At 41.7% G+C, this 26,751-nt stretch overlaps 7 protein-coding genes across 8 annotated transcripts; 2 read left to right on the top strand and 5 right to left on the bottom strand.

Annotated features, from left to right (window-relative positions):
• Positions 1-42: 42 nt before the first annotated feature.
• Positions 43-667, top strand: LOC124320862 (cuticle protein 21-like). The gene is made up of 2 exons (XM_046783772.1): positions 43-164; positions 255-667. The coding sequence occupies exons 1-2, from the start codon at positions 153-155 to the stop codon at positions 531-533; spliced, it is 291 nt and encodes a 96-aa protein (XP_046639728.1). The 5' UTR covers positions 43-152; the 3' UTR covers positions 534-667.
• Positions 668-1,472: 805 nt separating this feature from the next.
• Positions 1,473-2,111, bottom strand: LOC124320842 (cuticle protein 21-like). Its single transcript, XM_046783743.1, has 2 exons — positions 1,988-2,111; positions 1,473-1,895 (listed from the first exon to the last, which is right to left on the bottom strand). Exons 1-2 carry the CDS (start codon positions 1,997-1,999, stop codon positions 1,617-1,619), a joined length of 291 nt encoding a protein of 96 aa, XP_046639699.1. The 5' UTR covers positions 2,000-2,111; the 3' UTR covers positions 1,473-1,616.
• A 1,284-nt stretch (positions 2,112-3,395) lies between these two features.
• LOC124321120 lies at positions 3,396-3,957 on the top strand. Its single transcript, XM_046784025.1, has 2 exons — positions 3,396-3,495; positions 3,573-3,957. Exons 1-2 carry the CDS (start codon positions 3,484-3,486, stop codon positions 3,864-3,866), a joined length of 306 nt encoding a protein of 101 aa, XP_046639981.1. The 5' UTR covers positions 3,396-3,483; the 3' UTR covers positions 3,867-3,957.
• Positions 3,958-5,393: 1,436 nt separating this feature from the next.
• LOC124336757 (monocarboxylate transporter 3-like) lies at positions 5,394-11,649 on the bottom strand. Of its 2 annotated transcripts, none has more exons than XM_046791640.1 (8): positions 11,532-11,649; positions 8,227-8,522; positions 7,996-8,115; positions 7,773-7,916; positions 6,682-7,661; positions 6,454-6,619; positions 6,189-6,389; positions 5,394-6,099 (listed from the first exon to the last, which is right to left on the bottom strand). In XM_046791640.1, the coding sequence occupies exons 2-8, from the start codon at positions 8,345-8,347 to the stop codon at positions 5,924-5,926; spliced, it is 1,908 nt and encodes a 635-aa protein (XP_046647596.1). In that variant the 5' UTR covers positions 8,348-8,522; positions 11,532-11,649; the 3' UTR covers positions 5,394-5,923. The 2 variants fall into 2 exon arrangements, with proteins under 2 accessions (XP_046647596.1, XP_046646926.1); XM_046790970.1 differs by lacking the exon at positions 11,532-11,649 and adding an exon at positions 9,189-9,370.
• A 739-nt stretch (positions 11,650-12,388) lies between these two features.
• LOC124321127 lies at positions 12,389-14,088 on the bottom strand. Its single transcript, XM_046784032.1, has 4 exons — positions 14,051-14,088; positions 12,934-13,819; positions 12,735-12,857; positions 12,389-12,660 (listed from the first exon to the last, which is right to left on the bottom strand). The coding sequence occupies exons 1-4, from the start codon at positions 14,069-14,071 to the stop codon at positions 12,437-12,439; spliced, it is 1,254 nt and encodes a 417-aa protein (XP_046639988.1). The 5' UTR covers positions 14,072-14,088; the 3' UTR covers positions 12,389-12,436.
• An 807-nt stretch (positions 14,089-14,895) lies between these two features.
• On the bottom strand, positions 14,896-17,339 carry LOC124328732 (chymotrypsin-1-like). The gene is made up of 8 exons (XM_046787564.1): positions 16,876-17,339; positions 16,491-16,738; positions 16,124-16,270; positions 15,955-16,043; positions 15,753-15,879; positions 15,528-15,669; positions 15,290-15,435; positions 14,896-15,199 (listed from the first exon to the last, which is right to left on the bottom strand). The coding sequence occupies exons 1-8, from the start codon at positions 16,982-16,984 to the stop codon at positions 15,041-15,043; spliced, it is 1,167 nt and encodes a 388-aa protein (XP_046643520.1). The 5' UTR covers positions 16,985-17,339; the 3' UTR covers positions 14,896-15,040.
• A 3,115-nt stretch (positions 17,340-20,454) lies between these two features.
• On the bottom strand, positions 20,455-21,302 carry LOC124346476. Its single transcript, XM_046798421.1, has 2 exons — positions 21,061-21,302; positions 20,455-21,006 (listed from the first exon to the last, which is right to left on the bottom strand). The coding sequence occupies exons 1-2, from the start codon at positions 21,194-21,196 to the stop codon at positions 20,501-20,503; spliced, it is 642 nt and encodes a 213-aa protein (XP_046654377.1). The 5' UTR covers positions 21,197-21,302; the 3' UTR covers positions 20,455-20,500.
• Between the last annotated feature and the right edge of the window lie 5,449 nt (positions 21,303-26,751).

The following is a 26,751-nucleotide window of genomic DNA, read 5'->3' as shown; positions in this document are numbered from 1 at the left end:
TTCGAATGGCGGAAACTCCTAGTTTGAATGTTAGCAGGGAGTCATACTCCCGCCCCTTTGGAAGTATAAAAGAGCTGTTGCGTCGGTTAATCAAGTCACCAGTTCTCTCAGTTTGAGATAGCAGCTCCTCTCTCCCCTACACACAAATCAACATGAAGTGCTTGGTACGTAGCCCAAACAATTCGCCTCCGCAATGCATATCATTTAACCACCCTGAAATTGAAATCATTTGTCTGTTGATTGTTTCCTTGTAGATGGTTTTGGCTGTTTTGGTGGCTGCCGTCGCCGCTGCTCCCCAGTACTTGCCTTATGCCGGCTTCAATGGACTTCCCTACGCCGCTGCTCCCGGTTTCGCATATGGCTATGGCGCTTATGGCGCCTCTCCCCTCGCCTACACCGCTGCCGCTGCTCCCGTCGCTGCTCCAGTTGCTTACCCCTACGTTGCTCCTGGCCCCATCTCCTACCAGACCGGTGCTAAAGTCGTGGCCAAGTACGAGCCCGTCGAACAACACGGATACCAAATCGCCTATTAAATCGCACTCGAATTGAGCAACAACATCAACAACGAACTGTCCCTTTTTTTTTAACAAACAAAACGCAATTCAGTCACCATAGATATATGGAGTATGAAGGCGTAATTGAGTAAATAAAAAGAATTATAAAACCTCTAAAAACAATTTCTTTTTTTGTAAATTATTCATCATCAATCGTAATCGTTTTTTACGTTTAGAAATTATATCGCTGAAATCGTTTTTAAAGTTATATAGAGGTGTATAGAGGAAGAAAGAAGTGGCTGAAACAAATTGAATAATGTTTTTAAATGCCAAACTGTTGGTATCGAGTGTCGATGCATAAGGCTAATAAAAATGCAAAAGTAAGAGTTGGTGCCTTATAGTGAGACAATTGGTCATTACCTCTTTAAAAAATTTTCATGGATTCCATTAAAGTTCTTATACAGTATATAGACGTCATATAATCATATACTAGTAATGATCTGTTGTCCTTCTGCTGATATTTGATAACGTAATAAAATACGGGAACCCTCGCTACCAATGTTTGTATGGAATTGCATCTTACAGACGCTTATGTAACGCATAGCCATCTCCGTCAAAATGGACGACAATGCAATAAAGGGTCTAAATATCAGCTCGGTAACGTGATGGTAATTCGGTATTCGACTAATAGTTAATTTTAGATTAGATTCGCTATATATGTTTCTTGTTCTGCTACATGTTAGAATTACGTTTGTAACAGTTAAGCTGTTATGAATACGTTCAGGTCAGCAATTCGGTTCTACGACCGCTAATCAAAGGCTATTTTGTAGTAGCCTAAGTAGTAAGACCAAGTTGGACCAAGTTAATCTCGTTCAAAATATCAAAATTTCTTTGTTTCATTGGCCTTGATTTTGTTGCATAATTTAAACTTTTGAAAATTTCTCACAAGCATGAATTTACGAGATAAGAATTGAAAAATCGTTTTTAAAAATTTGTATTTGTTTTCATTGAATCAATTAACGCCTTCATACTCCATATATCTATGGCCACTGAATTGCGTGTTGTTTGTTTAAAAAAAAGGAACAGTTCGTTGTTGATGTTGTTGCTCAATTCGAGTGCGATTTAATAGGCGATTTGGTATCCGTGTTGTTCGACGGGCTCGTACTTGGCCACGACTTTAGCACCGGTCTGGTAGGAGATGGGGCCAGGAGCAACGTAGGGGTAAGCAACTGGAGCAGCAACTGGAGCAGCGGCAGCGGTGTAGGCGAGGGGAGAGGCACCATAAGCGCCATAGCCATATGCGAAACCGGGAGCAGCGGCGTAGGGGAGTCCATTGAAGCCGGCATAAGGCAAGTACTGGGGAGCAGCGGCGACAGCAGCCACCAAAACAGCCAAAACCATCTATACATTGAAACAAACAACAGACAAATGATTTCAATTTCACAGTGGTTAAATGATATACGATGCAGAGGCGAATTGTTTGGGCTACGTACCAAGCACTTCATGTTGATTTGTGTGTAGGGTAGAGAGGAGCTGCTATCTCAAACTGAGAGAACTGGTGACTTGATTAACCGACGCAACAGCTCTTTTATACTTCCAAAGGGGCGGGAGTGAGTTTAAATGCCGTCATACAAGCGAAATAGGGAGTTTCCGTGATCCACCGTCAATGCTGCTGGTGCTTCTTGCCCTTGGCTTTTTTCGACCAATTTCGATGCATACAAGATTCATCTTTTCAAGGTTATATTTGCGTTCACCAAACTTAGCCGGATTTTTTATCCCGAAATGTGCGTTTTGGTGATGGGTGTGGTTTGCCCAGTTTTACAAGAGAATACAGTCACAATAGACACACCCGTCTCAATGTCACGTTTTATAACTACGTATGTGCCCCTGGTGCGCAAATATACAACAAAATTTCTAGATTCAAATCAATCGTGGTGTACAGTATATTAAAGGACATTTTCTTAAAAAAATATTCTGCCTTATGTCACAAAAATTTGAATCATTTTGTAAGAAACACATAGCCTGAGCCTGTATTTATTTCTGCGGTGAAGTCGAAGAGAGTTACTGGTTATCATCTCCTTACTTACTACTTGTTTCCTCCACTTGCAAATGAAAGGAGTCGATGAAACGAAGGCGTTGGGCGTCAAATCGCGAGAGACCTTCATCTATGGTAATTGCGATTGGCTATAAGAAAAACGCGGCTACATCCACCAAGATTTAAAACAAAAAAGGGCGGAATGGATAGCACCATGGCTAGAGGCGTTCTACCCGCATATTGCCGAGTCTTCCGTTGGCACATGATTGAAACTTGTTCACTTCTTTTTTCAAAATGAATGTTACTAGTCTATTATGTAATTCTGCTTGTCTGCGATTGCTGAGAACTATAATTATCCAAGCTAGATCAATGATTTATTATAGGAATAACTGAATAAGTAACCATTTTTTTTCAATCTAAGGAATAAGGATGTAAACAAGACCAGATGATTTCTTTTCACAGATTTTGATAGAAATTGTAAATATTTATTATTTCATTGATGTTAAGCTCATTATGTTGAAATTATAGAGTGTTAATCGCTCACGTACGAAGACAAAAACGTGTGCCCACTACATTCGATGCATACAATAAGAATGAACCGACAACAAATTTAAAGCATGTGTCAGAACAGTGCACTCCTGAAACCTGTTGAATGCTGTGAAACCTGCTGATGGTCGCATGGCCCTCAGAACTCCAGGCTCTGCTACCTCATCGAAAAGAACTCACGAAATTTCAAGGTATTTCCTGGTGGCCGCTGGTGGATGCGGTACGGATGGGTGTGGCTCTTTTAGCGATAGGGAACAAACACGTGAAACTGGTTGGCCATCATCGACTGCACGTACTGCTACGAACAAAAAAAATTTGGATATAAAACCGGATGGCAAAATCAAAATGGAGTCAGACATCCAGCACTTTTCTCGATAGCACCGCTTCACTCACAAAACAAGCCTTAAAATGAAATTTTTGGTAAAGATGCTACCTTAGAAAATTTAAATACATTTCGCTAATCAATGTCTTTGAATCATTTGTATTTTTTATCAAAGGTTATCCTGGTTGCTCTGATCGCTGTTGCTGCTGGTCAGATGGCTCTGCCATTTGGTTCCTACGCTGCTGGTGTTTCTCCAATGAATTACGCTTACTCTGCGCCATTCACTTTCGCCAACCCCCAGGCATATGGAGCTGCTCCAACTGCTTACGCCGCTGCTCCAGTTGCTTACTCCGCCGCCGCTGCCCCCTTCCCTTATGTTGCCCCTGGCCCCATCTCCTACCAGACCGGCGCCAAAGTCGTGGCCAAGTACGAGCCCGTCGAACAACACGGATACCAAATCGCTTATTAGAATCACTGGACACTCATTTTTGTGCATTTTTGTAAAGAATCGCGGATGTGATTGAAAGCTGTGTTAATAAAATCGAAATTACGAAACGTCATTTTGCGTCAGTAGTTATTTGGTCACGAAATATTTGTAGACTGTTAAAGACTACTGAATAATGTTACTCACGGAAATCTTAACGCTTGTGTGGCGAGTTGGGCGTTAATACAAATACATATTTCCAGTATTTTTCAAGCTGGCCTCCAGTTGAAAACTCCAATCGAAGTTTTTGAGACAGAATATTAGCTCGGATTTATGTGTTAGTTTTTAAAATGCCTAAATAACTAAGCATGCAGGTCATTCACTAGCATTACATTAAATACAGTCCTTATTAATCAACGGAATCAGTTAATATGTCATAGAAAGGTATGTACATGAATCTGAAGATCCCCTTGGCATAGTTTTTCCCCCTTGGCACTTGTTTAATACTAACACCTTGACAAACACGTACAGACAAGGATTTAAAATGTTCATAGCACCAGTTCCAGGGTCCCGAAAAAACATCTAATTTGGACGATAAAACGAACGAATGGCCACCCAACATTCTCCGGAGATTGAAAAAGAAAAAAATCCGCTGAGTGTGGAATTGTTTTTTTTTTTAATATGTAACCTAGATGTGTGTATTTGCAGTCCGTTCTCTTTTAAAAAATGTATAACTATATAGGCGATATCAACGAAATGTAATCCCCAACTAGGATTCATCCTCTAGATATATTTCATGAGAACTTCAGATGGAAGTGGATCCTGACTCATCAATCAGTCTAACGCAAAAAGGAAGTACTAATAAAGCTAAGAGCTTTCGCGTGTTTGCAGCGTATTTTACTCTCTCGCATTAGTGACTAAACAACGCTCTAATCAGTGAATTCCAATCGGTACCACCGTACGAAGTTCGTAAAAATTCTACTTTATAAGAGAGTGGATTCCTCTCTTTTTTTTAAAGAGTTGGTGCATAAAATCTCTCCCAACTCAAACAGAAAGTGCGCAGAAATGTCTTTTACAATGACCAAGAATTTCCCATAATCTCGATTCAAACAAGACCCGCTTTCAGATGAGAGCTAGCTGCTGATGTCTTTTGTTTGGTAACGTCCATTCTATATGCGTCAGCAATGTAGCATCGATTTTCTTTCACGTTCTTCCATCATCATAGCCTGGACGTTTTTTCGATTAAATGCAATTATGGTAATTTTTAAAGAATTTCATTCGACCCAATACACTCCATTTGATCTAGATTCCAGCCTTGTTGTTCAAAGTCGACCATTCCGTGCTGCTGTGGCTGGAATACGATTCCGTCTCATTTTAGGCGACCAAAATATCTGCTGACGCAGAACAGTAGAGTGGAAATGCGATTCAACCAGAGCCCTTTTGTGATCAAATCAATAGATTACGACACACCGGCAGGTGCGATGAAAGTACATGGCTGTCAAAGTCTTATCTAAATGCAATACGATCAAACGTCAAGATAATAAAGGTATTTCGTCAATAAATCAAGCGCGGTACGTGACAATTACCTATTTTTGTTTAAAAAATAAAGAATAAGTAAGATACACAATACACATATTGCCGGAAGAAACGGCACACTGGGAAAAACAAGGCAGTGACAACTTTGTCAAGCACTCTCACACGCACACATATACATTCGCAATATATTTCAATTAAGAATTAATCAAAAAGAATTTAATATTTTGGACCACACTGGGATATGATGTCAGCATCTTATATCAATTTCCATCAATTGCAATATTTTTTTTCTAACATGGATGACACGATAAATGAGGAAGGGATATGCACTGCATGGATGCAAGGTTAAACACAAATTGAACTGAAGTTATCGAAAGATGACGTACCCTGGGAGGAATTATTGTGGATTGAAATATTTTTTTTCTCTCTCTCTCTCGTTTCCATTTGTTAATCATTTGCATCTTTCTAGCAGACGTATGTGGCAAATTCCAATGGAAGTTCTTGATTATCAATTTCAGCCTCTTACGAAGAGGCCTCTTACGTTGTATTTTCCGATGCCTATAACTCTAATGAATAGGCGCCAAAGCGGCTTTGGTGCTGATGTCGGCCGCTTTCGTTTCTTTCGACTTTGTCCAGCGTTGTAGACACGGAATGAAGAAGAGCATCAAACCACTGATGGCAATCATCGATCCGGCCAAGTAGAAACCCGCGTCATACGAGCCGAGATTATCCTTCAAGCGGCCTGTCATTTGAAATTCGAATCACTTTGCTATCACATCACCTGAGAAGAAACTGTGTACCTATTTATACGCTAACTAAATCTCACGTTACCTGCTATAGGGGGGCCAACAAGGGAGGCGATGCCTTGGAAGAGCAACAACAGCCCAAAGGCGTTGGTCAACTTCTCCAGTCCGAGTAAGTCCACCAAGATGACGGATGTCAGGCCGACGTAGGCACCAATTGTAAAACCGAATGATGCACAGTAAACGATCAACGAAACGTAATCATCACAGAAAGCGCTGAAGGCAGTAGCTAGAGAAATTCAAAGGATTAAAGAACATCCAATGGATGAATTTGATCCGAAATTATGATTTACCTAAACCGCAGACTGTCAGAGCTCCGTTGTAGAGCCAAAGACGATTGAGCCAAGGTTTATCGGAGATGTAGCCGAGAATAACACGACCGATGGTATTGGCGATTCCGACGACGGACAAGAGGAAACTGGCATTGGCCGATGGAATTCCCAACTCGAGGGCTTTATCCTAACGATAATCATACGAGTTATTACAGAAACCTTTTTTAAAAATTCATTTGATGAGCTTACTTTGATGTAGACGTAAGGTACGTTGAAGCCGATGCTGGTACAGAAATTGGATACGGTGAAAAGAATGAAGACGGGGTCTTTCAACAGGCCAAAGTCCATCATTTCCTTGTAGGCGTCGTAGGATGTCTTGCTGCAAGGGATCAAGCCGCAGACTTTGACCTTCTCGTTGGAGTCGGTCGTTCCGGAGCAGCCGTCATCCGGCGGGATGCGCATCACCGAGCCGGAGAAACCTTTGGGGTCGGCCCGGTACTCGGGTATGTTGACCATGGAGCCGCTGTACAGGGCGTCCTTGCGGTACATGACACCCGATCCTCCGTGGTGGGAGCGCGACCCGGCCGTCGAGCCCTTGCGGCTGGAAACCGACATGCCGGCCTCGGCGTCGGCCCGATTGCTGCTGGGCAAATTGCCGTAGCTGCCGAACTTGCGGCTCTCCTCGCCGGCCATCACGTCGGCCGTTGGCACTTGGAGAAGTTGCGGCTGGCTGCGAGCCATCCGGGCGATCGAGGCGTCTCCGACGGCCGCGTTGACAGTCAGCGTGTTGTTGGTGGTGCTCTTCTCCTGCTGACTGATCCTGTGCATCTCGCCGTTGACGGGCACGTCGTGAACGCTGCGCCGAACGGGATCCGATCCGCTCGGATGAGTCGGTGAGTTGGCAGACTCTTCGTTGATGGCCATCAGCTTCTCCTTCTCGACCATTTCGACAGCCACTTCGGAAGTGGTTCTCTTCCGTCGCGGCCTGGCCGTCTCCAGGGGCCGGAAGAGTGCTCCGAAAATGATGCAATTGAGGGTGATGGCCGTGATGATGAGCAGAGCTCCGCGCCAGCCGTACGTATTGATGAGGGCCTCGGTTAGAGGAGCGAAAATGAAAGTGCCGATGCCCGAACCGCAAACGGCGATGCCCGTGGCGAACGAACGCTTTTTCTCAAAGTAACACGTGACACTCACGATGGCCGGCAGATAAATCAGTCCGAAACCGAAACCTGTTTAGAGAGAGAGAGAGGAACATGATTTGTCGATATTTAGACGATGTTCAGACCACTTTCTTTTGCTAATGGAAAAATAAAAGAACTAAAAAACGCTAAAAAACCAACCGGCTAGCAATCCGATCGTGACGTAAAGGGTGGTTACACTCGTCGCCAACGTGCTGATACCCAACCCGAAGGCTGCAATCAATGCTCCGACGATTGTGATGGTCCGGCAGCCATATTTGTTCACCAGGGAACTGACAATAGGTCCTGTGCATCAGGATTAAATGTAGACTGAATAAGTTCAAAACGGTCTAGACGCATTCAAGAGATTGTGCAGTGATGTTACCCGATCCTAATGTGACGCCAACCATGATGGAAGCAATCCAACTGGTCCGCTCGGAGCCTTCGTCGAAATACCACATCAGCTCGACGATAAAAATTCCCAGCGTGTACGTGAATCCGTCAGCTGTAAGATGATTATAAATTGGTTAACGCTCAAACTGACAAGCCGGCTGACGGATATATAATCTTCTCCGACAGTTTGAATTTTGTTTTTTTGGCGGGTAAAATACTATACCGATAATGTGAATCATGAAGGAACCGAATACGACGGCCCAGCCCCATCCGCCGTCTGGGGGCGGAATCACTTCTTCATCGTCGTTGGCCGGATTCTTTTTCGCTGGAGCGCCGTGAGTCATTCTTCGAATAGGAACAACTTAAGGAACGGAAGAAAAATTCGAAGCGCAGCGCAAGTTTCGGTTCGTCGGGTTTGATAGTTGGCGTTTAAGAAGTTGTGCGCTCGTGGTCATTCAATCAGAAATTTCTCGTCTCTTCAACTTTCCATCAGCATTTGTCTAGCGGCATTGTTTCCACCTTGATGAATTGTAAATGAGAGTCGAAGAGAAAATAGGTTAGATTCCGTTAGCTTCAATATTATTATCAAGGGCTATCAAATAGATCAAATAAATAGTATTGCGTTGCGGAGTCATTTCAAACTGGTATATAATATGAAGTAGTTCATTGGAACGTGATCAAATGAGGCCTCAATAACAAACCTTTCCTTGTACAAGCCCAATGCGCATGTTTTTTTGTTTTTTGTTTTTGTTTTTCACTTGTAATCTAAAATTAGAAATTGTGCCCTCTGTGTGTGTGACTCGTGTACCGTAGAGGTAATAGAGACTTCCAAAAGGAGGCATTTCGACTGGGAAAATATTTCCTTTCTCTTTGGCTTTTTCCAACATCCAACCTTCCATATGTAAAAACACGCCAGTGAGGCAGTGACAGAAACTTTACGCAGTTCTTATCCAGTTTTGGCAACGACGAAAAAAGAAAAAGAAAAAAGTAATTGAGCCACGTGGTGTCTATGTAATCAGATATGCAAGCCACAACCACAAGCATATACACACACATTCACCGTTGCCCCTTTTCGTTTTTATCTCTCCTTCAAAATTTGGTTGTGATCCAACTGGGGGGAAAAAACGCGGCCTGAAACAGACAAAATCTTTTAATCAACGACAATCTACGTCCTTTTTCTTTTACCTGGCGTATTGATCTCACACAAATCCATACACGTTTTTATTTTCTCTTTCTTGGCTCGGCGACGTGTTTTTTGGCCACTCGAAACTTGGCGCCCGCGCACTCTGAACGAATGGCAACTCTCGACTGCTCACACGTCACGATCTCTGTTGCCCAATGCTCTAGAGTGACTGAACGTTTTTCGGCTAAAAAGTGGGAAAGACATCATGGCGTCCCTGGGTCCTTTTCCCCCTTACGCAGAGGAGTTAGTTAAGCCTCGTGTGGGGGCGTGTCTAACATCGGATAGAGAGAGAGAGAGGGGAGATGCTTGACGTAACAATGGAGAAAAAGAGAGAGAGAGAGAGAGAGCGAGGGCTAAAGCCGAGCGGATGAGGGGAGAGATATTACGTATTGATGTTGTAGACCCTATGTAACTCCCCTAGTTCTTCCCCCTCTGCATCCGCTTTTCTCCCCCCTATCTACTCTTCAGAGTTTAGACTTTCCCCAACTGCAAACGGGCAACACGATGCTGAGGGAAGATAACCCAAACTTAATATTATATTATATGTTGAAAGGAGAAAATAGACAAAGATGTAGGCGTCAGTGCTATCTATTCTTCCCTTATGTATCGATTGAAATGGAGTCGACCGTTTCAAGAACTTCTCTCTACCACTGATGGTAATAAAATCGAATAAAATATAATAACAACAACGTTGCATTGAATTACGTCCATTCTCTCGAGTGATGGTGCGAAAAGTTTCAATGAGATGCCCAGCGCTACGTGATTAAATTACAAATTGGGAGTCGAAGAATTTTAATGAGAAAAATGTTTGCGGCCGTGAATTCTCTTTATTCAACCGACCAACAATACGGTCGGGTAATTATTTGCTTTATTTTAATTATTTTAAAACAACTCAATTTCGCCGAGAGAAATAAAAGCTATTTTGGACGCTTGGCGCAGCCACAGCTGTCCCTGATGTGACCGTGATCATTACAAATGTGCCAAGGAGAAAGCGAAAACGCTCGAATGAGTTAATTGCGAGCAGCCGGTAGAGGTATATAGCCCCTATATAGCCGCTATATAGTCCCGCCTTTAATTTAAAATATAAAAAAAGAGAAAATTTGATGAAATAAACCAAAAGGAATATAGATAGAGAGACAAGCCCAAATATTCATTTGCTTTCTTATTTTTTTTTTGGTTATATTTTCATTTACTCTTGAACTTTTTCTTGCTCCGTTCCGTTGGCGTTATTCGAAACCGGCATTCAATTCAAATTACCGGATAGGGAAAAAAAGGAAAACAAAAACCAGCGGACCTGATAAGCTCCTAGGAGAGATGTAAGATCGTCGAAGGGTCGATGAGAGGGGCCACATTGGAAAAAAAAATTTACGACCAAAGTCTAATCGATAGACGAGACTTAGTTATCACAACCGTCTAGAAAGTGACGTGGGTGAAACTCGAATGCAAATGTGTCCCCCCGTCTTTAAGGAATGTCAATAGGACTGAAATGGGTGGGAATTTCCGTTCAAGACTACAACAATCTCAAAATCGATCCAAAAATAATGTCAATCAATTTAAAAAGACAAAAAAAACTTCTACTGTGTGTAACGTTTAATCTCCAAAGTCTAACGTCCATCCAAGTAAACGATTTTGTAAGAGATGCGAGATCGTCAATGGGGGTCATTACAGATAACCAGCTTAGTGACAGCTTCTGTAGGTGTCTAATTTGTGAACGGTTCAGAAAAGTTCAGAAATAGGATTTCGTCGTATTTTTGGAAAATTGAAAAAACAGCGACCCGTATGGTGTAGTATAGCCTGCTTCACCGCGAAAGAGATAAACGTAACAAGTCTTGATGTTTGTCTGCTCTGAGCTCGCTCAATTCATCATCCGGTCTCGACGCCTATGGGTTTGAATTGACGGCAGGATTGTTTGTTCAGCCGTGCGAGTAAACCGAATTATTTGCGAAAACTGGTCGTGTGATTTATTACGCTGGTGGGGAAGCCAGCCGTCTTAGATCGACATTTAAAGGAAAAGCGCAAACTGTTAGTTGTTGTTGAAGATGAAATTCGCTTTAGCCGTGACGCGATGGAAGAGTCGGAAGAAGGAAATTGACTTCCATTTGTGTTTATTTCAAACTGTTCATATGGATGGGTGAATGCGGAAGTTGGAGCGACGTTGGAAATGGATCCACTAGGGATTCTGGGCAGCTGAAATGTTATCCACTCGCGATGACATTTCAAAGTTACATTTTTAGAATTTCAAGCGCTGGATCAAATTCGAGAAAAGCGCCATTTCTACGCTTGAGGCCCACTCGTAGATGTATAGAATGAAAATGAATCTCAAGAGTTAAATAGTCTCAACTTACCTAGTATCAATGATGTAAGGAAATACTGAACTGAGGAGACCGGTTTTCAAAAAAAAAAAAGGGGTAGGCTAACGAGAAATGCCTCGATCAACCCGGACGACTGCCGCTGAATAAATGATTTCGTTTATAGTTGGCTGCTTATCGCAGCGCTGCAAAGAAGATGTACGGGTGGCGCTATCTGGACAATTTTCTGGTCTCTACAAATGCGATCATCGCTCGTCTCAGCTTGAACTCAGTTGATTATTAGACATCAGCATTTTCTCTATTGTGTCAGCTGGACTGGCAATTCCCTGAGTTCGTACGAGGACAAATGAGCGATTCAGCATTAAAATTTATTACAAACGTGATCAGGTTTCCTGTCATTGGTGGGCGCAGAACTACAGACTCACCAGGCCATCTGGTAGCGGGATTACCAACTTCAATAGAACACAGCAGTTTGGTCAAGTAGACTCAAATTGACTTGTAAAGCGCTTGGAACTTTTTAGTTTTAAATAAAAGCTGTAACAAAGAGATCCTGTTGAAGGAAGGCAAAAATCAAAAAATTTCAATGGAGATTTCCTTTTTACGGTTCACTTTTAAGGGTCGGATCACGGGATCAGTCAGTGTAGGGAAAGCCAATTCTTCTTCTTGGCAAAAGAATTACTTTTTTCATATGACAACCGCGGTGATATGGTGTCACGTAAGGCTAAGACACTTCAGTAGCAACTGTCTAAAAGCTGACCATTTGTTAGGCCACACCGGCTGTTTCAGCGATTGACAGCTGTTTAATTTGTTTCTGTATATTCCAGCCTGTGCGGTAATAATTCTTCTCGGTAAACCAAAAAGGAGATTCAAGATTCATTATTCCTTTACGTGTATTTTGTGCAAATAGACTAAATTTATTTATTTAGTTTCCTTTGACGTTTTTAAAGCAATAGTCTGCAGAAAGTGAGCATCGCAATCAACAGCAAAAACGGTGTTTGAATAGATGTCGCATGATTGTCCTTTGCACAACGGGCTTTGTAAACTTGCGCGTCTAACTGGTCAAAGCTAGTGCCATTAGTGCACATTCCGTCCGTCACTCTGGCTAGCAGGTATCTTTTTTCGTTGATGAGCCAATCCAGGTGGCAGTCATTGCATGTTATGGGATCTGAAAAGAAAAAGAAGGAAAATGAACCTGGTCTAAGTTTAAAAAGTAAATTCTCTGGAATAACTATGACCTACTTCCGTAAATATTAAAAGAGCCAGAAGAGTAAATCATTTCTTCTAATATGTCTTCATATGTTTCACGTGGAAAGCTAATTAGCCGGTTGAAAACCATGTAGACCAAAGTTGGCCGGAAGTTGCCTGATTTGTGTTAACAATAAATTCACGATTTATAATAGGTAATCAATTCTAATTTCGGAAGGAGATGGTGTTTTACCTTGAAAAGCTCCCGGTTCAACACTTTGAATTAGCATGTTACCCAGCCATAGGGAATCTAAAGTGGATGACAAAGCCAACGATCCGGTAGGCAGTGAGCTGATGAGGTTAGCGCTTAAATCCAGCGTGTTGAGGTATGTTAGATTTCTAACAGCTGGAGGGACTCTAGTGAGTCCTAAATTGGGTAGGTACAAGCCACGCAGGGAGTTGGCGTAGTACAACAGCGTTTCCAAGATCTTTTCCATGGTTTCCTGATCCGTATCGATAGCTGCGTTGATGGTAATCGTATCCAGGAATGGAGTTTGAGCTGGATCGTGCCACTCGCGGAGTCCAGTCAGACCGAATAATTCGACCGTTCGCATGTGGGGCATGAACGGCATTTTCGCCAGGGTGGTCATGGTGGTGCTGTACAACCGAAGCGATGCCAAAACCCTCAGCTGAGCCAGAAAAGCGAAATCGAATTCTGTCAAGTCGCAGAAATTAATCCCGAACGCGGTGGTCGTTGCGGCCGTGAGTATGAATGCCTGGGGGTCGATGAGACCGAGCTTTCCTGAATCGCCTATGCATTCGAAGATGATTGAAACGGCCGTCTTATTGCTGAAAAAATTGGCAGGAATAGACATGGATTCAGTGAGGCTGATTTTCACCTCAGTGTGCTTGACAATGGGAGTGCGCTGAAAGGTCTGCGTAATGACGTTCAATTCTTCGGCTGATGACGCATTGCAGTAGACGTTGTAGGTTTCATATGGCCAGAAATCGCAGATGCACTGAGGACTGTAGTCCAATTCGACTGGACACGCCGACCCCAGACGTTCTTCTGGGATTTCCCGTGCCACTTGAAGAGATAGTACCGTTTCATGGCACTCTGCGCCAATTAAAATCAGCAACTTCACGCACCAGAGGGGAAAAAAAAGAAAAATTTAAGGTTGAAATAAATTAGGCTGCTAATTTTATTCTGACTTCTGATTACGTGGCTTCAGAAGCACAGTTGTTTCAATCAAGTAATTGAAAAATAAATATTTAAATAAAGAAATCAAATTCTTGTGGTTGTGCGACTCCAAATGATTCGCACGTTCGATTATTCAAACGTAACTATTGCGCAAAAATGTAATACTAACCCCAAGTAATAAACGCAACATGCTTCTGACCAACTGTTTTTTTCGTGACTAAAATTTGTATCTTATTTTTTAATCGGTTATCACTTCAACACGGAATAGTGTAAATAAATAATTTTGTCATTTGTTGATGCATTAGTCTTATCATGCACTTTGTTACCATAGGTGATCGGATTAAACTTTAGTACATCACGATTACCTGACTTATCACTGCGTAGCAAGGTTAGGTTTTCAACAAAGATTATAAGTTGTTCAATGTTACTTACTCATAGTCTTTAGCCAGTTTTTTATTGATTCTAATAAAATCTGGAAAAAATTTCATTGGAGGTGCTCATTAATAACGATTTTTAAATGTTTTTAACAAACTTCCAATCTTTGGAATCAAATGTTTCGCAAATAATAAAAGATGAACACGTTAAAGAAAAACGAAATGTGAATAACGTTCCATTTTCAGTGCAACAGCATCCGTTTGATTTTGTTCCGGTTTAATCAGGGCACCCTGATCGATGGGAAAGAAACGGCGAGACTGCGAATGATCGTCTTTCCCTTGCAGCTTGCATCTCACGTTTCTAAGACGAACAAGACCCCGGAAAATATACAATCACGAACACACTCAGTGGCGATTACATTTACAAAAGGGAAATGGCGAAACGCTACGCATCGGTAAATGCAAAATGATTTTTTTTCCTTTAAAAGAAAAATAATAACTGATGTGTTTAAACATGATGAATCAATCAAGTGTACTTCACATTAAGTCAGGATTTTCTTTTTCTTTTCGCATTATTTGTCATATAGCCATTTTAAAATTGTAATAAGAAAGACATCAACATTCGCAATTGATATGGTAATCAGTGAGAAAATTAAAATCTATATTTTTCGTTCGGCAGAGGTTTAAATCGTTATTGGAGACAGAACGCAACAGGTTTGTATGACAATTTACTTATTGTTTTTAAAGTTGTTCCGCAGTTGTACTTGTACCGCTTCCATCCGATTTTAGAATCGAATTCGATTACGATTGATCCACGTTTCGAAAGATGAAATGCGGGTGTACACACCGTAGGTGTCGGTTGCGCAACCGATTCCCCAACTCACAATTCCTACTTGACATTGTCTGTTGCCACGATTCATCATCAGCGGTCCTCCGCTATCACCCTGTCGACATAAAAACATTGGCCCACCGACAACAACCAAAAATATGTAAAGTTTTTATTATGATTATTATTTGATAATGATTGTATTTACAGCGCAAGAGTCTTTCCTCGGAGCTGTGGCGCAAATGAAATGGTCCACGATTCCTCCCGGAGCTCGACTGCCGAAATTTTTTTGGCAATCTTCTTGCGATTTGATCTGAAGCGTGACTTTTTGCAACGTTTCCGCTCTAGGCCCACCTGCATTCATTTCACCCAGATAAAGAAGACGTCGAAATTTATGAATTTTAATTTTTTTTAACCTTTAAACCTTATTTTTAAAATGAACATACCGTCCCTTAAATTTCCCCATCCGATGGCCACTGCTTCTTTTCCGTCGTGATTGATTCCTTGGTCGTCGTACAGGCAAACAGGTGAGATGTTGCTAGTAAACTTGACCGGAGAATCCATGGTCACCAACGCGATATCGTTATACTTGAAGAAACCACATAATCAATTTCAAAAATAGCTATTAATCCCGTGATTTGGAATCTGTCGAAATTGAAAAAAAAAGTTACTAATTTGGTGGCGTCAAATCCCCTGTGGCGTGTGATACTGTGAACTCGCTTGACAACCATTGCAGGGTCTCGCAAATCCACCGCTCCCATTATAACCGTGAGCTGGGCAACGCCTTGCGATGACAACCTTGAAAGTAACAAAAAGGGCTTTAAATATCTGCATTAATTTGGAAACTGGTGTGAAGGGCTCTCTGCTGTGCACCTGTGAACGCAATGCGCAGCCGTCAGAATGTGAATATCGTCAAGCAACGAGCCCCCGCAGTAAACCTTGCCGTTTCCCATAATACCTGCCTTTATATGAGTCGAGTAATGAAATCATTAATCTAAATTATCTACTACTTCATAATTTGTAAATTCAAATGCATTGTCACCATAAAGGGATACTCTCCAATGTGAGAATTCCATCCGCCTACGATCCGCGATGTAACGTCCGAGTAAAGCGTTTGATTTTCGGGAAAATTGTCCAACTTCAGAGTGCGATTGTTTCGTTGCTGCGGATGGCAGCATACGCCATTAATCTGTAAATGGGAAAAGAAAAACGTGTGAAGCATTCATAGCATTTTTGTGCCAGGCAGAGATGACTTTTGTTTCTAGATTGAAAAATTGAAAAACAAAAAAAAAACAAAAAAACAAAAACACTCTGGGCGTAGCCGAAACCCATTTTTTAAACAGATTTTCTCAAAATTAGATCCTAGGGATAAGTAAACTTATTATCGGCCAGACTGCAGATGATTTTACCTGCTTGCCGCCGGGCTCAACGTAATTGCACGTACCCCGAGAGCCGATTACCCATGACTCGTGATTGTTGATTGTTTTGTGCACTTTGGTGTAAGGGTAACACTCTGAAATGGGCAAGCAAACACCAGCCTGTCTGTCAAAGGTGAGGCATGAGCGATCACCTAAATCTTCCGTTTCTGGCTTCTGATCACCAAATTTTGAATTTCGCGCCAATCCAACATTTTCTTCAGTATGGTATCCCTTATCCGCTGATTAGATCAAAACAACATAACAATAATTAAAACGACATTTGGACAGTCACGCAGTCATAATATCAAAGCAATAAACAAGTTTTCGACCGAGGCGTGCGTTAATTAATTTTTAAAATTGTTTGTGCCGATGTTACCTTTGACAACTATTGCGTCATCAGTTTCCAAAACAAGCGCCCCGACAACCAGAGCGTTGAATAAAAACAGCATTCCTGCAGACACAAAATTCTGAATTTGAATCTTCATTTCATCCGCTCGTAGTGATTAATGCTATCTGAGAAACGTTGTGATATTTCGAGTATAGTTTTTTTCCCGTACGGATGCAAAGAACACTGTGTGATGAAGCTCCACACTTTTTCACGACCAATCACTAGAACCAACTGGCAGAACTTGATTTTTCCCTTTTCCTTTCCGAGGCAACCACATTAGGACAAACTCGCCAGTCGTTCGTCAGCGTCCCACTTCACGATTCTTTCTTGTGTTATTGCATGTTTCTTTTTCCCTTTGGAGGAGGACTACACAATACACTCGCACTCGACGGTGACCGAACCAGAGACGATCGACTATCTCGTGAGCAGCCCCCTTGAAAGCCAAGAGCGCAGTTTCTTTAAATGCGGAAGTTTCCAGAGCTGGCATGATTACGAATATAATACAATCAGTCCTGTACACAGGCTACCACATTGGTCTTGGTTGTCTCCGCCTTTCTGACCTGGGAGGGTCGGCCCTTTTAGTCGAAGAAGGGGGTTTCGTCTGCTAGGATGTCTGAAGTGGGGCAGTGTTTCTAAAGGAGCGTACAGGTTGGAAATAAAAGCCTCCGGGTCAACGATCTTGCGTGACAGCTAGCCTTTAGTACTCATTCCTTTCGTATTAATTAGAAGGTTGAACTTCAAATCGCGGCCAGGCTATGCTTCCAGCAAACAAATTTAGTACGGTAACGCGTTGCTTCACCGCTATGTGTTGGGTTGTCAGACATACGGTGAAGCTTAGCTTCCAAGTCCCAATCCAAATTATATTTAAAGCTAAACTTTAAATTGGTGGCCATATTTCGAACGGACGTCTATTAAAAAAGTTGAATTCGTTATTTTTTTAAGCCAAATTTTTATGGGATATGGTGTAGCTTCAGTTTTCGTTGTTAAAATACATTTTTATTTCTATAAAGGAGCAATCAATGAATAACCGATTCAGATTCCAGAGTTTGGGCTCCACCACTAGTCCTCAGTTTACTATACAAAAAATTGAAGGTAAGGTAGTTTTGTTATGGCAACGTTGTTGTTGATTGGCGCGCGCTTATCATTATTTAAAAAAATTTAGATTAGGTTTTCTGGCAACCCATACCATTTTTCGTAATCATCAGCAGCAAGCTGGAAGATTAGATTAAACACATCAATAATGGTTTACATTTGAAATTTGTGTCAGACCATGGTCAGACTTAGACGTTAAGACAAGAGTAGAGACTAGAGATTTAGGTAATTAAAAAAAAAAATACTTTTTTGAACCTTTTTTATTTGATCGGAATATTTACCAGTTTTAATCTTTAATTTCACAGAATAAAAAGAATGACGGTAACGTACAGTATTTACGCGAATGCATTTGCAATTTATTCATAGGTTTCAAACGTTTAATTGTCAATCAGACGAGAGATTTTCTATGGTCATCCAATCCCTTGTCCGACGTTTCGGACCCTACCATTTCGGCCCCAAACCTTTTCGGCCCTTTTCAACCATTTCGGCCCGGGGCCGTAAATGTCCAAAACTGGGTCCGAAATGGCTTGTTATAATAAAAAAAAAATATAAAGAAAGAAATTAGTTTGTATTGTTTATTTTGCATTGATATAGGCATAACAATATCGTGAAGTGAAAGACAGGAGAAACAACGACGTACTTAGAGTTTGATATCATGCTGAAGCCGGCTGGAACTAAACCGCTTGGCGGCGCTGAGTGGTGGTAGGGCAGTTTTACTTTTTGTGTTTACAACATTAGTAGAAGTTAGCTACTGTAGCAAAGTTTTATTGAATTTTCAACATAGCTTAAGTTAATTTGTTTTATGAAGAAGTGAATTTATGTTCTCGAAATGACTATTTGAATCTTTTTTTCCCTTCCCAGTTCCCACTGCTTTGCAAAACTGCCCTACCACCGCACAGCGCCGCCAAGCGGTTTAGTTCCAGCCAGGCTTCAGCATGATATCAGATTTTGGTCTGTTAGCCTATTCCGTTGTTTCTCCTGTCATTCTTCTTCATGACAATATTATTATGGTGACTCAATCGATTGGTCGTCATAAACTTGGTCATCAATCAACGTCCTAAATTTATCCCTATTGTGCTTAGCAAAAAGAGCAGCGCATAGTTGAAGAAGTTTTCAGAACCAATCCGTTGATCATTATAATCCTGCCAAAATGTGGAAAGACAGTGCTGCATTTCTAGAGTGTCTTTGCGTAAGTTCGCGTAAGTTACTCAAAGCTTCATTTTGAGATAACAGTTTGGCCTGTAAATCAATGGATTCTGCCTCTGAACGCACTATTCCAATAAATTTTTTGAGATTTGGGGATTTGGAGTTAACAAGAACACGGAGGGAGTTATGGAATCCTTCGACATGGTTGTTGGTTCTGCGCATTTGCATAAACATAGACCAATTTTCGGGGGGCCAGATAGAGCTATTAATCCAGGTGTTTTCAACATAAATGCAAAAGGATAAAAGATCATGCAAATCCTCTTCCATCTCAATTTGCTCTTTAATTTTATCGAAACGCTTTCTGATTTTTTCAGCAGGGAGCAAATTAGCAGATAAGCAGCAGATAAGATGGGCCTAATCCAAGTTCCTTTAAATGTTTAAACTTAGCTTGCGCGATGTGAAAAGTACACCCCATAAGCTTGACATGAGACATTTAGCTTTTACAAACTCGCCATACAGCAGCTTCAAAGTCCATGACAATTTCTTCAACCGCCGGTACCATAAGTAAATACAAAATGTGTGTGAACACAACTCGATAATCGCAAGCCCTATTGCGTGCCATAAGAACAAAAACAAGGTGGACTTGGTTATCTAAATTGCCATGTCGAATGAATGCATGGATAGAATAAACTTGATACCAAGGTGATGGTGTAATACCAAAAGTAGCGTCGCCGTACCATCTTTTTGCATTGCGGAGCAGCTCCAGTTGACGATCCGTTGCGAATATCAGATGGCGTGCGTAAGTGCACTCAGTCTCCACCACGACGTCACCACGATAGAATCCCGGTTCGATGAATTCACTGTAGGTTTCTATGATCGATAAATATTGCTTTAGTTAAGCAAAATTGAAATGTTAGTAATTGAAATGGTATGTTACCCCAATCAAAGCGAAAGTCGGGTGGATTTGACGGTATATGTAGTCCTCTTCTGCGTTGAACAGCACGGATGACGTTTTTCATTTTTGGCAGTTCTTTTTCCGGTGCGTCATCGAAGTTCTTTTGAAGAATAGGTTGAACCACGCGCCGAGCACTTGTGAACCGCTCTTCTTTCCCCTTTGCCTTTGAATCAGCTACAATAATTTTCTTGAATTTTTTTTGGCATGTGTGCTTAGTTTTCTCTGGTATGTATGTGCCATTTCGTTGACACACCAGAGCTCCACATTCCTTAGGTTTTGCACGATTGTTACATCGCCACGTCGTTGTTTAGACGAGGTTTTTTTATACCGTAGCTTAGAACCGCAGTTTAGAAAGAAGGACCAGATGACATAAATTAACAATAGACCAGAAAATGTATTTTACTTGGTACGTAATTCCAGCTACAATGGGGATATTAAATCCTGAGGACAAGTGAAGTTCATTGCAATCGGCAATTCAAGGGGTAAGTCCTCCATCGGTGAACTTGCTGAAACAGGTAACACGATATTTACTGTGAGTGACGCAATAGTAGTAACTGGTGGCACTGTATGACTTCCACGGCCACGGCTGGAATAAGATGCCGGTTGATCAATTTCTGGCATAGAATCAGGTGGTGTTTCTACATTTCGTCCACGTCCGAGGCCACGGCCACGACTTGATGAAGCTGGAGGTTGATCACAAACATCGGCCACCACGGCTCTTGGACTGCCACGACCACGACTTGATGAAGCTGGAGGTTGATCAACATCAGCCTCCACAGATGATGATGAAGCTACAGGTTGATCAATATCACGTCCATTTCCAATACCCAAATGTACAAATTCTTCTACATTGCTACACGGATTACATTTGAAATGGAAAGCTTCCTTTTTCTTTTTCAAGCGCACATATTCAGTACTGCTGATACCTAAAATAATTACTTTTAATAAAGAGAGATAAACATGCAATCAATTTGTAATACCTTTCCCTGGCAAACAGGTTCGATGCACGTAAAAAAGACAAGAATTGCATTCCAACATTTGAGGTGAGCGTCCTGCAATAGGATGGTTGCGATTTCGACATATTTCCTGGGAATTGGGAAAACGTACGGAAGCCATAGTATTTAGACAAAAAGCTGATCTGATGACACCGGACTTGACTGACTTTTAATGACAACTGAAATCTGAACTACAGACGACTCTCGGAACAGCTGACCAGAAAAGAAGCTCCCTCCCAAAACAAACAAAGAATTTGTAAACTATCTCTCAAAATTTTTATTTATTTTTTCAACAAATTATATCATTTAACAATTAAACAAAAATATTAATGAAAATGGGGCCGAAAAGGTAAACAGGGGCCGAATTGGTAGGTCCTTTTCGGACTAGGCCGAAATGGTACGGGGCCGAAATGGTAGGGTCCGAAATGCCATCATGAAGCTTTGGCTTACTTGGCGGTAGGGGAGGTCCTGAAGGGGGAGAACTACTGGGAAATGCTTCCGGAGCTCGCCGAAAGGAGCAGCGCAGTCGAATTCGTCGTCCGAGGAGGGGGAGGAGGCAAAATGTCGACTGCTGGACTTTACATAGCGACCCATCTCCTTATCTCTGGGCTATGTTCGTGGCATCGATTTTAATTTTTTGTGAACGTCTGCTGATACATTCATAATTGTGATTTTGCATTTTCAAGTAAAACAAAAGAAAAAATACTGATCAGAACGCGCTAACGGAATGATAAAGTTCTTAATTTTAGAAAAAAATCGCGTCGTTATCGGACGACCCAGGTGACAGCACCATCGATCTTTCAATCGGAACCCTAAAACCCCCGAGAACCCTCTGCTTGTCGAACAAAGGATCTAGCCTACAAATGGTGTCAAGCGTAATAATAATCTTAGTTCTGCTAATGGCCGCTGTGGTGCGCATCGGCGTAAACTGCGCACGACTTTTTGGCATGTCTACTACTTTTTCTTTGGAATAACATCTATAGGGTTAGGGGAAGGATTTTGCGCTGCGTTACTTACAATTTTTGCTATTGCAAATGCCATCTAGCGGTGAAAAATCAACATATTGAATAGCCATTTCCTGAACAGAGAAGACTCTGTTCAGAGTCATCTCGTCATCCGCTTCTTAATTTTATGAATAAAACAGCATTCACGAAAATTAGTTTATGTATTATCAATTATAAATTGCATTTCAATTTAAAAAGGGGGGGGGGGTTAGAAAATTGTTACGTATTTTTAGGGGGGTTCGTACTTTTGTTACACTTTGTTACGTAGGGGAGGGGGGTGGAAAAAAAACCGAAAATCGCGTTACGTAATTTATGGACGTCCTTTTAGTTATTGCATCCGTTAGTTATATTACACTGTAGCCAAATTGGCTTAAAAGGATGCATTTGTATTTCTTTGTGTTTCTATTTCTCCTCGAGTTTCTCGGGTGAAAAAGTCGAGACAAGGTAATTTCGTGCTTTTATTGGCTTCTAACTTCCAAGAGGCATGAAGGAGGAAATGAGGAGGCGCGGCTCCCATAAGGTCATGTAGAAAAAGTCTGCCGATGCTGATTCTGCTTCGGGCAGACAATTTAGTTCTTTTTTGGCCACTAGATGGAGAATGGTAGCTCATCTAGTTAAAAAGCTGCGTTGTGAAATTTGCTGGAAACCTAATTTTTCTTGGACATTGTTGTAACTTGGCAACGTCGCCGCTTCTCTCTTAGAGTGTGAGTAATGCAGATGTTTTTCATTTCTTGCCGACGAAAGTAACGGAAATCGAATAACAACAAGATCTCGTTTTTCTTAACTGCACTTTATTAAATAATCAGAAATAACTTCAGAAGTTAAGATGTCAATAATATCTCGTACAATCTTTATATATTTACATTTTGGGTCTACTCATGCGTATGCGTTACTAAATTGTTTAGACACGGCTTAGATATAAATATTTACAATTAATCAATTTTAGAAGTAATATAAGGGAGATAAAAGGGAGAATCGAAGTAATATAAAGGGATAACTGGTTGAAATGGCAAATGGTGTCAATATTTCTAATTTTTTTGCGTTAACCTTAGAAAATAGTCCATCCCAATTGATTGGGAATATGACGTCTGGATTAGTTGTCGCTCGTGCGCCGCTGTCTTTTCTTTCGTCCGCTTTTTCTCTTCCTGTAGTTCCGCATTTTTTTTTTAAATGTTTGACTGTTCTAGTTCACATTCTTCATATTGTTTCCTTAGTTCTTCCATTGCTGCCTTTTTTTATCTCTTTTTCAATTTCTAACTTTCTCTTTTCTTCAATTTCTACCTGCTTCTTCTCTTTTTCGATTTCAAGTTTTCTCTGTTCTTCAATTTCAATCTTTTTGTTCTCTTCTCCGACTAAATATTCCTCTTTCGACTCGGCCAAGGGCTGTGCTGCAGTGCCGTCAAAAATGACTTGATATCCCTGCACAGGGCGGTTGCGGTACCGAATATCCGCACTAGAGAATTCAACACCAGCAACAAAAGTTGTAGTCACAGCAGGTGGATGATGGAACACAGCAGCTGCAACTCCTTCCTTCTTGCGGAAAACATATCCGGGGATTTTTCGGTGCCGATACAGGGTTTCGTAAAGCTTCATGTAAGCGTCCGTTATCGCGTTCTCCTTAACGGAATCAATGATTGTTACATCATATTCTAAAAAATCAAAATAAAACGAAATTATAAAAATGTACAAATAAAATAAAAATATTTGTACATACTTAAACGATAAGGAAGTTTCAACACCAGCGTACAGGAATACTTGACTCCTCTTGGATGAGTATATTCAAATTTCTTCCAAAAGTTGTTTTTGATGATGTTATCCAATGCTACTTGCGCAACGTGGGGGTAAACGCCACCCCGCGGCTGCAGATTGTCCTTTATGAAAATTTGATATCGATCAAAATTCCTTCGTCATATTCCCAATTGATTGGGAATATGACGTCTGGAAGGACACTTAATATCCGTGGGACGTGATGGCAACAATAAATTGATCGTAGGGGGGCCGATTTATTTGCTTCTTTTTCTCTATCACAATATATCAGCTCCCCGGCAGTACGTATGGTAATCCTCTCCATACTCATTCTCTCCCCACTCGATTTCCCCGGCGGAGCAACTGAAGAAAAGGCTGGGATCATAACTGTACAAATAAAAAATAAAACTTTAACTGAAATTGAACATGTATATTTTAGCAAACAAATTACTTTCATTCAGTTTATGTCCACGGCAGACATTCAAAAAGAACATTTTGGGTTTCCTCAACAGCCCGGGGAATCTTTTTCCCGATAATTCTGCTGCGAACTCCTCAAAGTTGACATCCCGACAGACAGAAGTAAGAAATCTGTCAGGGGTAAAATATGTTGGGCAAAAACGCAGCCAGCCGTATATTACAAAGAAATAAAGATAGGCTAAAGTAAAAATTCTACTAGGGGCGGAGTGCACAACCGCAGGAGTGCAGGCAGCGATGTTGTGCAACTTCCTCACCATTGGCAACAGATACAGCTTCCACTTTCACGTCAGCCAACTTCACTTCCTTTTTGTGTCGCGAGCTCTTTTCGCCAGTGATTTCAACAGAAGGACTAGGTTCCTCGGGGTCGGGGTTTAAATGTTCCCAACAGGGTTTAATCTCTATTAAAGACAAGACATTAGGTGATGGTGGTTAGAAGCTGCCGCAACCATGTGTTTGATCCGGATGGATCAGACACGACACAAAGCCAGGGTGTACAACAAATTTTTGAAAAAACAAAAAAAAAAAATTAAACAAAGTATACAAAGCCGAAGATTTGTTTTATGGTAAAGATGACTATTCCGGAACGAGCTTTTTCTTGGCTCTCTTGTAGTCGAATGATGTTGGAACGATAAACGTATAAAATCGCGTAAACAATCAATATTTGTGCAAACAAATATTTGAGAATACACTGAGCGAGAGAATTGGAAAAGAGTTTTTTTTTTTTTTTTTTTTTTTTTTGAGGCTCTGATCTCTCAGGCTCCTTATGTAAGAAAGGTTTTTTTTTTCAAAGAAGGACAGATAAACAAATGATACCTATTCAACAATTGTATTTAGCGGAGATTTCCGCCATTTTCAAGAATACAATTAAGTTGTACTTAGACGTTTGGGCTCCTCCTCTCCGTTCCTCTTGTGTATCTCCTTGTGAAGATTTGGCCAGGACGTGCGTTGAAATGGCCTCGTTCTCTCCTCTTTGCCTCGCTTCTGTCGTAAGCTCTTCTGAGAGCTGGATTTGTTTCCAATTCTCTCTCGAAATGGCGCCTGTTTTCTCCTGTGGCGCTGCTTTCGACCGTAGATTCTTCCGACGAGCTTTCGTAGCAAAGCTGGATTTCGTCCTCCTCCTCCGACTCACTTTCTATTTGTTCTTTTGGGGCTGCAGCAGCTTCTGCTTCCTCCTGTCTTTCTTGATGAAATACTACTCGCCGAAGTAAACCTCTTCCGACGAGCTGCTGACGGTAACGTACTGCGCTTTGTGGTTGCTCGATGTCGGGCGGAGGTGCCTGGATTGGCTCCGGCAATAAGTCCTGAGCAGGCGGTGGAACCGGTTGTGGGGCCGGTTCCTCGACTGGACGGTAGCGGATGTCGCCGTAGTATTTCGGGCGGAGAGCTTCGGCAAGTTGTTCCACGTTGAGAACCCGTCTTGCTATCTCCAAGATCGGCTGCACTTGAGGAACAAGGGCACCTGGTGGCAGCTGGTCGAGTGGGATCGGCTCCCTCGGCGGTGGACGCAGTGGCGGTTCCACCCAAGCTGGCAACAGCCCCGCCTTGCGCAACTGCGCCCTCTTGATTCTTTGAGTCCGCTTTCCTAAGTTGATTTATTTGGAGACCTTTCGGCTCCTCTATAATTTGTTGAGACAGAGAGAAAAATAATGTTATTTCTAATCAACAAATCAGCATCAACAAAAAGCGAGAGAAACGGACACGGAAGCACAACACACGAACAGACAGAAGAAAGGGAGGTATGCACGATTTTTTGTAGGCCAATCTGTAGACCGATGTTGGTTCGGCGTGGCTAATGGCCGCCCCCTGAGGCTAACCCGACAATGAAATGCGAGAAAATTTTGGGAAGGATTTTAATGAATTTTTGGGCATAGGTTCCCCCCCCCCTACTCGTCTTTTTTTTGTTCTTACAATTTAGTTTAATTTGCACAAATATTAACAAAAGGGGAACAAATATCAACGTTTTTTTTGGGGGGGGGGGGGGGGGGTCTCGTTTTGTGTAGCCCCAGCCGGCTTTCACAGTTTCTAGTTTTGAGTGTTTTGTTTTGAGAGGGAGGACACGGTGTTTCACTGAATTAAACCGTTCGAAGGACCATGTTAAAACTTGAAATGAAATGTTCGGCGTGTCAAGCCTGTACTTACAGTTTTAATAGAAGAAATAAATTGGACACAACAACCGTGTCCTTTCTCTCTCGTTTTATTTAACACACTGCCTATTGTACAGTAATTTTAGAGGGGCGTAAAAAATTGGAAAGAAGGGAAATAACGAGTTGAGTTGGGGCCACCTATCGGGGGCCCCTTACGCAATAGTCGCGCAAGTGCGCCGGTGTTGATATGCGGCGTCCGGATCTCGTCGTCGTAGTTTGTTGCGGATTATTCCCAACACATACCTTCGCAGCGTTTGTGAAGATCCTTAAAGAATGTTTTGATCTTATTTGTTTGTTGGTACTGC

The sequence above is a fragment of the Daphnia pulicaria genome, chromosome 1 (genome assembly GCF_021234035.1).
Source record: "Daphnia pulicaria isolate SC F1-1A chromosome 1, SC_F0-13Bv2, whole genome shotgun sequence".
Taxonomy (NCBI): domain Eukaryota; kingdom Metazoa; phylum Arthropoda; class Branchiopoda; order Diplostraca; family Daphniidae; genus Daphnia; species Daphnia pulicaria.
This window is presented reverse-complemented; position numbering and strand designations above follow the sequence as displayed.

What these genes read in the sequence shown, in the direction of transcription:
- LOC124328732 (XM_046787564.1), bottom strand. Translation starts at nt 16,984, where the DNA reads ATGAAGATTCAAATTCAGAATTTTGTGTCTGCAGGAATGCTGTTTTTA. An exon ending in TTGAGCCCGGCGGCAAGCAG is followed by an intron (nt 16,271 to 16,490) that starts GTAAAATCATCT and finishes TCCCATTTACAG; the next exon opens with ATTAATGGCGTATGCTGCCA. An exon ending in ATGGGGAAATTTAAGGGACG is followed by an intron (nt 15,436 to 15,527) that starts GTATGTTCATTT and finishes AAATGAATGCAG; the next exon opens with GTGGGCCTAGAGCGGAAACG.
- LOC124346476 (XM_046798421.1), bottom strand. Translation starts at nt 21,196, where the DNA reads ATGGCTTCCGTACGTTTTCCCAATTCCCAGGAAATATGTCGAAATCGC. An exon ending in AACCTGTTTGCCAGGGAAAG is followed by an intron (nt 21,007 to 21,060) that starts GTATTACAAATT and finishes TAATTATTTTAG; the next exon opens with GTATCAGCAGTACTGAATAT.
- LOC124336757 (XM_046791640.1), bottom strand. Translation starts at nt 8,347, where the DNA reads ATGACTCACGGCGCTCCAGCGAAAAAGAATCCGGCCAACGACGATGAA. An exon ending in TGGCGTCACATTAGGATCGG is followed by an intron (nt 7,917 to 7,995) that starts GTAACATCACTG and finishes CCTGATGCACAG; the next exon opens with GACCTATTGTCAGTTCCCTG. An exon ending in TCTGACAGTCTGCGGTTTAG is followed by an intron (nt 6,390 to 6,453) that starts GTAAATCATAAT and finishes GAATTTCTCTAG; the next exon opens with CTACTGCCTTCAGCGCTTTC.
- LOC124321127 (XM_046784032.1), bottom strand. Translation starts at nt 14,071, where the DNA reads ATGTTGCGTTTATTACTTGGG. An exon ending in TGTTGCGTTTATTACTTGGG is followed by an intron (nt 13,820 to 14,050) that starts GTTAGTATTACA and finishes TGGTGCGTGAAG; the next exon opens with TTGCTGATTTTAATTGGCGC. An exon ending in CTCTTTTAATATTTACGGAA is followed by an intron (nt 12,661 to 12,734) that starts GTAGGTCATAGT and finishes TTTTCTTTTCAG; the next exon opens with ATCCCATAACATGCAATGAC.